At 29.3% G+C, this 13,766-nt stretch overlaps 1 protein-coding gene across 1 annotated transcript; it reads right to left on the reverse strand.

Annotated features, from left to right (window-relative positions):
- Positions 1 to 3,613: 3,613 nt before the first annotated feature.
- Positions 3,614 to 6,249, reverse strand: LOC149057146 (prostaglandin G/H synthase 1-like). Its single transcript, XM_089223305.1, has 4 exons — positions 6,126 to 6,249; positions 5,288 to 5,473; positions 4,356 to 4,726; positions 3,614 to 4,133 (listed from the first exon to the last, which is right to left on the reverse strand). The coding sequence occupies exons 2-4, from the start codon at positions 5,423 to 5,425 to the stop codon at positions 3,614 to 3,616; spliced, it is 1,029 nt and encodes a 342-aa protein (XP_089079431.1). The 5' UTR covers positions 5,426 to 5,473; positions 6,126 to 6,249.
- Between the last annotated feature and the right edge of the window lie 7,517 nt (positions 6,250 to 13,766).

Below are 13,766 nucleotides of genomic sequence, written 5' to 3' on the forward strand. Positions count from 1 at the left end.
TTGTATTGCAAGTATGAACATAATAATATGTATAAAAAGTTAACAATACAATCATTAATTTTAATTAATAACTTCATTCTTAATGTACATCTAGAACTGAATAAGTTTCTTTTTATTAACTACCATAATAAGTTACTACGATAGTTGGTAAGTACTATATAGTTACTACGACAAATTCAAATAAAATAAGAAAAGTGCATAACTATTAATCATAATGCTCAGCGTTATAGTGTATTATTGTATTGTTAATATTTGATAGAGATTCATAGTATAGTTTACAATCTGTTAACAACTACTATCACAACTATAATAATAAAAATATTTTACGTATTTTACAAAGTACAATTATTATCAATCATGGATTTGACGATATCAAATTTATCACTATTGTAGCTTCTAGTTATAAAAAAAAATCCAGTTCCAACACGTCGGTTCTGATTGTGTAATATGTATGTATAACACCTAAACCCACCCAACTCTGAGCAGCAATAACTTGCTAATGGATTAACGAAACCTAAAAATTTTAACGGTAAAATTAATGAAAAACACTGATTTAAATAATTATTTAATTATCAATATAGGTTGTCATTTGAAAATCTTAAGTTGATAGATTTTTTTAATATTAAATATAAGGGTGAACAAAATAAAATATTATATACGATTGTAGAAAAGCATGTACCTATCTAAAAGTCAATACTACGTATAATACGTACGTCGACGATGTTTTTCGATATCATTGGACTTTGTGAAAAATTACCATGTTAAGGTAATTTTCGGGAAAAGTATGTCGACCCTCCATACCCGTTAATATCCATTGTTTTTTAAAATTCTGAATGGACAAAAATATTATCAAAGCATAGTTTGACTTATTACCTATACGTACATTACGTACGCTATTCCAATTCATCTTTGAGGTGCTGTACAAAAACTCCAAACCTAAAATACTTATCAATATACAAGCCTCGACTGTGAATTTCATCTATGTGTACCTTTAAACTTTGTGTAGGTTATTTTTAGCGTCACGCGCTATATATAAATCGTAACGATTTCAATTCGACTAATGCAGTAAAAACAATCAAGATACCACAAAATTTACTTTTAAACACACCAGTGCGTATATTATAATAGCAATGAATTATATTATTATAAACTGCTGAAGAAAGCTGAAGAACCAACTATCCTATTTTAGACTTCTTCGTGGCCCGGTTGGTGATGCCCAAGGAATCGTTGTCAATTTGCGACTTAACGTCCGCATACGAGTAGGTGAGCCCTGGTGTGGGTTGAATTACAATGGTTTCCAGTCTCATTACCATCTTGTCTTCTTTCCTGTTTCCACTATGTTGAGGAGCTCTAGGTTACGTTAGGCTCTACGTCTCTTTTAGGCTTTCTTCTTCTTGGGTTCGGGGCAGATAGCGCTTGTCCTCTTAACTCCGGTTTCTCGAGTGCAACTGATAGCCTAGGTGTAGTGTCCGAATCGCTTATTTTCACCGGTGGTCTCGCATCCAACACTTGGTCATTCATTTTGACTTGTGTGCTTTCCAGCTTCAGACTCGTTTCCAGTAAACTGGAGTCAGTTGATCATGTCACCAGCTTCCCATTTGCATCTTCCCAGAGTTTTGCTCGTCAATAGAGCTGTATCTAATTTCTGTTTAAGCTCTTGGCACATTTATTTCATTTCACGATGCAAATTTTTCGTGCTTAGGAAAAAACTCAACATTTTTTCACTTACAGTAGCCATATTCTCCAAGTAAACATGGCAATTACCCCATATTTCATAGAGAGAATCTCACAAGTCTTCATTACTTTTTGCATAAATTTCTTCATCCAGTGATTGTGGGACTACCACTTCGCTTAGTCCTTGTCTGACGTCAAGGTTGGCCTGATTACTGGAGCCTACCCCGACGTCCCCTGTACTATCCAACGAAACTAGGACAGTTAGAAAAACGTTTATTTCCATATTGGGTATTTACATCGATTTCCTTCACTTGCATTTTAGTTCAACTAACGTTTTGTGTGTTATCAAATATTTTACTGTGAATTTTACCATGTTAAATTTTATTGTGTTTTATAGGACATAAAATCAAACTTTCCTGGATTGTCTCCAACATACACACATTTTACATGACAAAATTCAGTTCATTAGAGAGCTGTTTGATTAGGTATTTAACTGAATTGACCTACCATCAAACTTTTATGTAAGAAAATCATCTGTATAACTGGTTGGTTTTTAAGATATTTTAATTATTTGATATGTAGAACAATATCTAAGGATGTGACGTCACATCTTTTAATCACTGTCTTGTCAATATTGATATTGACTAGGTTTAGGAGCTATTACTAATTTATTATAATATTCTATTATAATACAGCTGTTAAAATAATATAATATTTTTTTCGTTTGTCGTATAATATTGTTTTGCTAAAGAGTTGATAATCATTATAATTTTCAGATGACATTGTTTAAAGTAAAGGGTTTATTATTTTTGATCAATTATTATTTAAGTAATGTTCTTTATGTAAATAATAATTGATCGAAAATAAAAAACCCATTACTTTAAACAATGTCATCTGAAAATTATAATTATTATCAACTCTTTAGCAAAACAATATTATACGACAAACGAAAAAAATATTATATTATTTTAACAGCTGTATTATAATAGAATATTATAATAAATTAGTAATAGCTCCTAAACCTAGTCAATATCAATATTGACAAGACAGTGATTAAAAGATGTGACGTCACATCCGTAGATATTGTTCTACATATCAAATAATTAAAATATCTTAAAAACCAACGAAATAATTCAGAGGATTTCTTGCATAAAAATTTGATGGTAGGTCCATTCAGTTAAATACCTTATTAAACAGCTCTCTAATGAACTAAATTTTGCAGTATAAAATGTGTGTATGTTGGAGACAATACAGGAAGGTTTGATTTTATGCCCTCTAAAACACAATAAAATTTAACATGGTAAAATTCACAGTAAAATATTTGATAACAAACAAAACGTATGGATTAGTACTGACGCATGATGAGAAAGTTTGTGAATCGTATAACTAAGTTATAAATTTGAAAACCACGATGACTTGTCCAATTTCGAATTTTAATGAAATAGTACCTACATAAAAGGTGGTGATTCGTGCACGCATTATGTGAATAATAATTGAACAAAAAGAATAAAAACTTTAAACGCAATGTCGCGGGCGTTTGAAAAATATAATGATAAATTATTATTAAACATTAAATATTTGCGCGCAAGCTAACAAAATGATATAAGAAAAATAGAACTTTATATTATTTTTAAAAATGTGTATGATATTATATGAAAAAAATTTGGTATTTTAAGGACGAGAAAATCAGAAAGACGAATCAAACAATTATTGTGAATAGCACTTAAGCTTGGAAGATTTCAAGAACAATTCTAGCCTCAATCAAAAATAATACACATATTGTGACTATACGATTAGTTTGGTTTATAATAATAAACAGGTATTATACTAACGTAAATCATTGTAGATAAGAGAATACATTTTAAAACATTTTTAGCTTGGCAAGTATGAGAAACAAATATTAAGATCTCGCCCTACAAAAATTATAACTTATTTTTTTTTAATTCGCGTATAGATCCACGTCTAGCCCAACACAACGCATGTCCGTGTTCCGGCTCACCAAAGACATTAAGGTGGTGGATTTCACCAAGTCGAAAAATTCGACACCACCGAACGTCTCTGGTACCCACGATTGCTTCGAAGTGAGGTTGTTTGATAGTATGGCATTAATGATAAAACTATTTGTCAGCACCTCGGCTGTGGATAACGTATCTCCGGAACTGGGGTTCTCGGCCATCATGCCAGTCAACAACTCAACATTTTCGATATTTCCGTACATTTTTAACAATCCCAATGCGGTATCCGCGTTTTGAGTCAGTTTGTAAAAACTTGTGTACGCTGGCAGCCCCAATCGCCGTCTGTAGCTATTAAATCCCTGCAGACAGTGTTCCCTTGATAGTGTAATGACCGTCTTCGTCAGGGATTCCGTCAACTCACCAACGTTGTGGGCTGTGGTCATACCAATCTTTGTATTCATCATAAATTCTAATGAGCGTTCTAAGCCAGCTTCCATAACTCTTCTAAAAATACGGAAAAATCGAATCATAAAATATACAATGTTTACATCACTTCGAAGTTGATTGTATTTCTCAAACTAGCTGGAGATGTATATATATATATATATATATATATATACTAGTCCCATTTCTCTATAACGCATTATTCGAATTTATGTTATATTTATCATTAGCCGGACCACAGATTACGCATGTGTGTACCCAGATAATAAAGTCTCGACTTACTTAGAGTTATCGAAGGACTTCAATCTCGTTGAATTGTATTGCAACTTCTCCGGTAGACTTGACAAAGCCATGTTCAAATATAATTCAATAGGCGTACCGGAATTATGAATGTACTCCATTCGATGGTGATACACATCCGGTCTGAGTTCCACATTTAGGATTTCGTTCATCATAATGGTCATCATTTGACCAGTTACAATATTCCTAGCCATGGTATAGAGCTCTTCGTCTGTCCACGTCGGTGACTTTTGTGACAACTCGTTGCAAACTCTATTGTGCTCGCGTACCCAAAGCGAAGACAGCACGAACAGCATTGGGCTCGTGCTCAATGCCTTGATCCCTTTGATTTTCCGGGTGATCAATCTGCTGAGCTATTTTATAAATTGATGATTATTAATTTAATTTATATCAGAATATTATTTTTAATGAAAATATATATTTTTTATCGATATCGTTCTTAATTTATTATCTTTATGGACAACAGCATACAGATATTTTTCTCGACCATTTCGATCAAATTAAGATGTATAATTAATTTGATTAAGTATAAATATTTGAATTACCTAGCAGATAAAAAAGTAGTAGCTATAGTAGACGAACATTATCGGAATACCTTGACCTGTACTTCCGTCCATCCGAACATTAAATACTGGAAGCTAATAAACTAAGAAGTTAAGTCTATAACTTTCCGCTTAAGTATTTTAAATTGTATGCATATTATATGGTTACGCCATCATTAAAGATCAATAATATTTTCAAAAATATAAATGCAATTCGAGATAGGTTATGTTATTATAATTAACATTTATAAATTTAATAATATCATATTTCTGAAACTATTCTATACGGGTACCTACTATAAACCATACTACCATACTGCGATTCGTTTAAGGTCTTAATGAATATTTAAGGTAAGTCGTTATATTACTCACCGGCGATCCGTCGTCCGAAATGCTTTTTGACCACGCCTCTAAGTATAGGTTTGAGTTTAGTGTGAATGCTTGGTTTTTCGCATAATGTTTGCAATCGAATTTCAGTGTCTTGAGCTGACCACCAGAAAACAATCTCATTGATCTCTCTGACACGGTGTCACTGCCGTACAATTGCCGTGCCGTCACCTATATGTAAGGACAATACAGTTATCATTTAATATGATGTTTTAGTTATAGATACGGTATATATTGTGTTGAACGCACGCGAAGTAATATGAATAATTTTTAGGGAGAGGACTTGAAAAATTTGCACATTTGTTTTGTAGAGTCCGATAAAGATAGGATTTGCGCTCTCACTATAATGTAATATTGAAATTTTATTTGCGCGCAAATGCATATTTTGATTTTTTATGTTTTTAGGTCATATTTCTTATGGATTGTATACTTTTTGAGATGTGTTTTAACTTTACTAATAATTCTATCAATATGTTCTCATTTGAAGTTTTTATTTTAAATAATACAACCAAAACATCAATTAATTTTTAATTTTTGTTGTATTAACTTTTTAACTCTTCCTAACGCAAGTTTTTCCTAAAAGCCTGATCATTTTGTGAATTATAATAAAATGGAACATTTAATGTTGAAATGCGTAAGACAAATAATACCAATTTAAAATAATTAATTCAGTTTAACAAAGAAAATGTTACCACACACATCTTAGGTAATAATTTTTAATTCGCATGTGAATGCATAAATGGGGTATTCATATTTACTTCAAGTATTATAACCTAATAATTTTTAAAAAGTAATTTAAAAATTGTAATTTGATTATACACACCGTCAATTTGGAATCTGCGTCGAAAAATTGCAAAATGAAATATTGGTAGAACGCGTTGAACAATAAATTTCTGTTTTTCCGATCCGGTATGAATTTACCGGGTGCCCGTTTAAAGATACTGTTGTACAATATTTTCATCGGTGGTAAACGATTGTCTAAAAAAATTTAAGAAGTTGTGAACTTTCTTTAAACTTATATACAGTGGTAATAAATGTGCGTTTAAATACGTGAATAACAAACAGTGACAATAAACAGTATTATAGTATTTGTCCGAATATTAGTACTGTTTAATTTATTATTAAAATAATATGTAGTGAGATAAAATATTTACTATGGTTCCCACAACATTTTAGTGGATATACTGGAGGCAAAATTCTCGCATCGTATTCTCCAGCAGCTTTGGCGTCATATACGTACTCGTATTCAAATCTTTTCACATTATTTTGATGGACTAAACAAAAGTACACACATTTATCACTCAACTATTATGGTACTCCAAATATTATGTAACGCGTAGGTATACAATACAATACATAAACTTAAATAATCTACAAAATATATCTTAGCCTATTAACACTTGATCAATCCACCCATGTAAAATTGTAGATCTTGTTAAATTTATATTAACATACCATACATTAGAAGTTACAAAAAAAAAAAAAATAGATGTTAATTATAATTTTATTGTACTTATGAGAATGATATAAAAATATGTTCTAAATCAATGACTGTTGAAAAAAACACTAGTTTTAGAAATGTACCAATAATTATAGCATAAGGGTGTTAAAATATTTCATAATGTTTTATCATCATACTATATGACCTAATTACTATAATTTCAAGGACACCCACATACAATATAATAATATTATATGAATAGATTTATTATTATTATTTATTCCTGTGCATTTAAAATTATTCATCATATTTATATATAAAGACTGAAAAGTAGAAAGTTTGTAGTTAGTTGCGAATAAAAACTATTTGGTTTGGGGTAAGATGTTCGTAAGAAAATGTTTCATTGTATATAATATATATATATTTATTTTTAAATGAAAGTAAAATTATTATATTAACATGTTGTTATTACTTACAAGAGTAAATATTTTCCAACTGGAGTCTTGATGTAAATGGAAAAATACTCCACCACATTGTAGGTCTACCGTAACTCACGTCTGTGTTTTCAAAACTAAATAGAGATATCAAGCGTGACATGAAATTTGGTTGAGGTTCCTCTGTAATTCAAAAAAAATCATTACGACAAATACAATACGTGTTCACTATTTAATATAATATATAATACTAAGTTTATACGAAGTATAATTAGTATCGATAAAACATAACATTCCTACCTGCATAGATACTCTTGGACATTTTGAAGTTAGTGTTATTGTAGTTTAGCTCTTCTAAGTTCAAACGCACTCTTGCTTTTTCTATAACATGGTACGCGGTATAAATTTAAATAAATAATTAATGGTAACAGTATGATACGCGCGAGGGTCTTAAGCATTCAATAAAATGGGTCATCGAATTAGTATTGTGAGCCACTATAGCGAGAACTCGATGATTATTTGTAGTTAGAAAATAATATTATGTTTAATGGACAACGATATTCAGTCGATATACAGTGGTACATTATAATCAAACGCGTTTTGAGTCAGTTAACACGCTCAAAAATATCGTTTAATAATAAAGGGTGTCCCTCTGCTTCGTGTGGTTGAAAAACTCACCTATTTTATCACATTCCAGAATTACGGTCAACAACAATAGTCCCAAGAACAAAATCGCCGTTGGAACACCTGGAAACAAAATGAAGTATAAATTTTTACAAAAAAGTTGACGGAGACACAACACTCCGTGGTTAGAACGAATTCAAACTCCCCATAATTAAACAATTTTATCATTAAAATGTCATCAGCACACTATTTTCTCTCTTTCTCTCTCTAATCTACGTGCAATATACCAAATTTACGTTCAGCAGAAAAATCAACACAATATATGATATTGTTAGATAATAAATTGTATTAAAATGTTCTATGGGATACTTACCTTCGGTATGTAACATCTGACGAGATAGTTTGACCACGAAACTAACCATGATCGATCTTGATGTGAGAAATTAATCGACTGAAGGTTATAGAAAATTAATAAACTATTATTAATTTAACTAATTAACTAATTATTAACTAATTTACTGAACGTTGTAGAAAATTATATAATATAATCAATAAATTCTATCACGATAAATCAATACGAATATAAAGCGTCTGTTAGCTAAGACAAATAATATACGAATGAGCCTTCGATATAAATATTTTATTCCCAAACAAACCTGTTGACTGTTGCGATGCAACGAAATTTAATAATATTATTGTGGTATCTATGCATATAAAGGAAATTCATTAAATAGTCGATAAATCTGACCAAACTCAGGAAAATGAAAAACATAATTTTAAACTGGCAAGACCTGAATAGGTTAGCTATTGTTTATACAATGTAGTATGATGGAATATAAAATTAGTTATTTCTTATTAGGTACCAATTTATAATTGTTTCAACTTTACACGGTTGTAAATGCGAGAAAATATTATGATTGAAGATAATTTTAGTCCTGTATTTTAAATGACTGTGTTAAAAATCTGTTATGAAGTTTTAGATGAGGTAAATACATAGGAATTTAATGCGGGAAATTTTGATCATATACACAATTTTAAACTTTCACCTCCGAGTAGGTCACACAAGGCTGACTTGCAAGTTCCTTATGGCCAAAGAAAAGCCGCCCCCTCAATGCACAGTCTATGTGATTACCCTAACAGTATAACATTTAATAACAGAGTGCTACCAATATTCCGACGTACTCAGGAAATTCAACATTCTATCCAGTAACCATGATGAATGAAGCATTAGGACCAGGTATCAAAAACATTGCAAATATGTTAGCTTTTTTAAGAAAAACTATCCTATACAACACAAATTAAATATTTTGCTAAACATAACGATAATTTGTCAAGGGAAGTTTTGATAATGACTATAGCCGAGTATAATTGACGAATTAACCAAAAATTTCTTATCATTATATAGAGTCGGTATTTTTAACAGACAACAAAGTGCACGGGGATCTGGTAGTAGGTCATAAATTACGATTTTTTTTGCCCCTGAAATAGCCAAAAAATATTATATTATTTCTCTAATTCATTCTTTTCAATTAATACATTCTTTTTGTTACGTTTCGTGTTTAAAATTGCAACAAATGTATGATAATTTATTGATACAACATAAATGCATCGAACGAAAATGATTTGGCTGTTTATATTGCAGGACTATTTTAATAAATCATTCAATATTTGTCTTTACTGTTTCAATAAAAAATTTTTAATTACAAAACCCATAACTATTTTTTCTATATATTTAATTAAACAAACGCTTATCTTTTTTCCATTTAAAGTTGAAATACAGATAGGACACATTGAAATAATAATATTTTTGAGGGAATTAAATAACACTAGAAGAATGGTTAGAACTATTACCCGTGTGTATAACCACTTAGTGAACTGAACTCAAACAAAGATAATTAAAATAATAAAGCATTCAACTGAGTATGATGTGGGTGTATGTATTTTTAAATTGTTAATGACTGGAGTTTGGAAGTTATAGAAGCAAAAATAGGCAAAATATGCAAGAAAAAATTATAAAATATGCATGGAAAAGTGTGAAATATGCAAAAAAAAATGTATTTATTTACCTATTTAAAGTGTGTAATTTATTTATTAATATATTACACGAAAAAAATTCAAAAGACATATACTTCAAAAAATTTTATTATTTAAATAACTTATATAAATTATAGGTATATAACAAAAAAATAAAAACATGGTGTGTTACCGGTTGGCGTTTCAGATTTTATTGAACTGAAAGAATAGTTTAATAAATATATTTTCATTATTTGTGAAATACGAAATAAATATAAACATTGAATAATACCTGTTAAGTTGTTTTTCACTTTACTAGCGTTGTGTTATGTAACATTATTTAAAATAAATTGGTTAAGAATGGAAAAAATTTAATTTTTGTAGAAAATATTAAATATGCATAAAAATATGCGAAAATTAATGAAAATCTACGAAATATGCACTTTTTCTCTAAAATTATTGAAATATACAAAATATGCATTTTTAAACTCAACATTGAATAGCTCGGATTTCTAGCTTGGTCTGCTATAATTTGACAGCATACAGAACAATATAAAACTCCTATAACTACTTACAAACCCTATTAATAACATAACAGATTACCGCTAATGTTTTAAATTGAAATAAGTTTAAAATGTGACTTTTTTACTTAATTTATTGTGGCATCTCAATATCTCATACAATAATTTGTATTGTTTATATATTAAAGTAACATAGGTATATGAAATTAAAATAAGTTTGTACTTAACCTATATTCTATGTTATAATATTTAATACTTATTATACAATATACCTAAAATAATGAATAATATTATATTTAAGTGGTTCAACATAATTCGAATTTTCAGAATTTTGTTTAAAACCAATTATGTAGATCAATAAGCTATTACCATAATATCCAAGATATGTTGTAAAGTATTTGAGGAAAAATATTCAATATACATAATAATGTATAGTTTTTTATTGTGAATTATAATTATTATATTTAACTTCGTCAATGAAAGTTGTTAAGTATAGAAGAGTCCTGTTTTATATATTGGTGTAAAATATATTTGTATGTTGTATAATATTAATGAAATTCATATAAGTTGATTTATATATATTATTTTATTGATTGATATATATAGTTGATTCCATACAAAAATAGAATATATTTTAAACCAATAGTTACATTCTAATTCTACTCAATACTTTTCAAAATCAGTACATCTGTATTTTAGATGTTAAGAACTTGATCAACTGATCAAGTTAGGAGGACGTTGCATCCGCATTTGTTGTCTAAGTTTTACATACCTACGCATTAACGAAAATGTATGATATGCAGTTCAAGTCTTATTTCGTTAGCTTAAACGCAGTCTTGTAAACGATACTTTTGAAATTGTATTTAAACACAGATACACATACATCCATTCAGAAAATATTTAAAATACTTTTATATTTTACTTTTCTACTAGTCAGTTCACGAAATTAATATAATTTATAATATTTATTGTTCATTCAATTAATTTATGTTGAGTTCTCAACATTTATAAACGAAACAAAATTATGAATTAAATACTAAAAAAATCTTTAAAAAAAAATATGTAACAAGCTGACGAATGATTCGTGTTTGAATTTTCAAAAGTATTTGTGTAAAAGTATTTGATTTTCAAATACAAATAAGTCCAAGACAGTATTTAAAATTCTTTCCAAATACTTAAAACAAAAAGTTTTTAAATACGATTATTGATTACAACATTGTTGGGTCGAACAAAAGTCGAAAAAAAGTCGAACAAAAGTTACCACATTATGCATGTAGTCTTATCGGAATCAATTGACTAGTTTTCAATTGTCCTTGGTAAAAATAATAACAAACATGGTGATTATTATTATATATTTTTATCCATGACAACAAAATACTAAACTGTTTATTAATTAACTTACAAAAAACACAAATCATTATTTAGTTTAGATTAACGTCTTGACGATTAATTTTTGTACTTTATTAATTAAGATATTTAATTTCGTCTACAATATGTTAACGAAATCGTATATAGTGAGTGTCGCGTTAGGCACAGTTGGATTAGCTGGAATGTGTGGTTATCTGTGGAATCGATCAAAAAGAACATCTGCATGTGTAAAGAACAAGGAAGATTTGAAGGTATACAAATTATATTTTTGTCGAATATGTTCACAAGTGGTATTAATAACCACTGTGATAATGCAATAATTGCATTATAATTTACAGGTGGCGAGAAAAGAAGGAAGCAAGATATTGAATTTATCAGCAGGCACATGGGGAAAAACTCGTAAACACAAAAATTCAACGTCCGTAGAAAAATGTTTATATCACATGAAAGCGAAGAAGAACACTCACCAATTATTAAGTGACTCTGCTAATCTCATTCCGATATTAGCTAATGTGGAATATTATGCAACGAACCCTGAAAAAGAGAGAAAACCTGAAATTGTAATGGTTAGTAAATAATGAAACAAACAGCATCCTTTTCGAGTGATATAATATACTATAATAAAAATACGTAACGGCTGCATTAAAACGTAGCAGATTTTGTTCCCCTTAAAACGAATAGTAGCTTAAAACCTTTTACGTCATTCAATCTATGATATTATGCCAGTTACCTATAACCTATAAAATTGAATACAACATCTCTCGTACGATAGAGTAAAATAAGAAAATACTCTTTTGTTGTGTGACATTTCTGATTTATTTCCAATCATCGAGATTAACAGATATATTGAGATGAACCTCGATTACTCGACACGAACTGAAATTCTGAAGATTAGTAGATTCTGAAAACGATCCTACATATTTCTCCGTCCTTGGTTATAATAATTATCCTAGATGCATTAATAATATCCATCATGTGTTTATTTTGTAATTTAGCTATTACATGATAATATCTTAACTAATATTTTTTACGTTTATGATACCTTTAAGCCTGAAACAAGAACGTTTAATGAAAATGATCGCACCTCCACCATTACGATATCACTGGGTTCTAAAGATATTCAAAATGTAATGTTCCCGTTGAATGTCAATCCAAGTGTTACAAGTTTTAGAATTGATTATCGACAGGACAAACATATCAATGTTCTTGCTTGGGTGTAAGTCTTTTAAAGTTATCCTACGATTCGTTGATTAATACATAATTTTTTTTCAATTAATAATAATATTAAATTTAGATTTCCGTCGGTTTATGAATTAAAAGAAACCATTCGGTATTCCATTATACCACCGTCAATAAATAATGTGAAAAGAAATATAATTGTATGCTACAAGATTAACTTCCAAGAAAAGACATTAACGATCTCTATTCCGAAAACGATTAATTTGCTTAGTATATGCGACCCTCGGCCCGATACGGACATACCACAAAAAACCATAGAGAGACGTTCGGATAGAGCTTTAAAAAATATTGAAAAAACACTCAAAACGAATTCGAATGGAAAAGATGAATACTCAACGATTATTGTACGGAAGGTAAAATAGACAGTTCGATGTACAATATTAATAAATGTATGACTCAGGTCATACTGTATAGACTATGTTACTTCACTATGACAATATTATAATTTTAAACTCGCATTGTTTAATTTTAGGCTGATATACCACCGGAAATTAAAAAAATGAAGGATCCGGTGGCCATCGTAAACGAAATTTATCCATGTATTGACTTCCATCATGAACTTTTATCAAATTCTCCGGCAATAGTTAAAATAACAGCACAAATCTGTGAGCAAATATTTGAAGTAGATGGTAATTTTTTATATTTAAACATCCATATACCTAGTAATTGATATTTTCAAAAAAAGTTTTTGATTGCTCTAAAAAATACATTTATTGTAACTCAGAATAAATTGTGTATATAAAATAATCATTTATAATTGGTATTAATTTATGTTTTGTAGCACCAACAATACAAGAAGTCAAAATGAATGTATGCATTGACGC

This window comes from Diuraphis noxia, unplaced genomic scaffold, assembly GCF_037042655.1.
Source record: "Diuraphis noxia isolate RWA-SAM2 unplaced genomic scaffold, SU_Dnox_SAM2 contig0003, whole genome shotgun sequence".
Lineage (NCBI taxonomy): Eukaryota > Metazoa > Arthropoda > Insecta > Hemiptera > Aphididae > Diuraphis > Diuraphis noxia.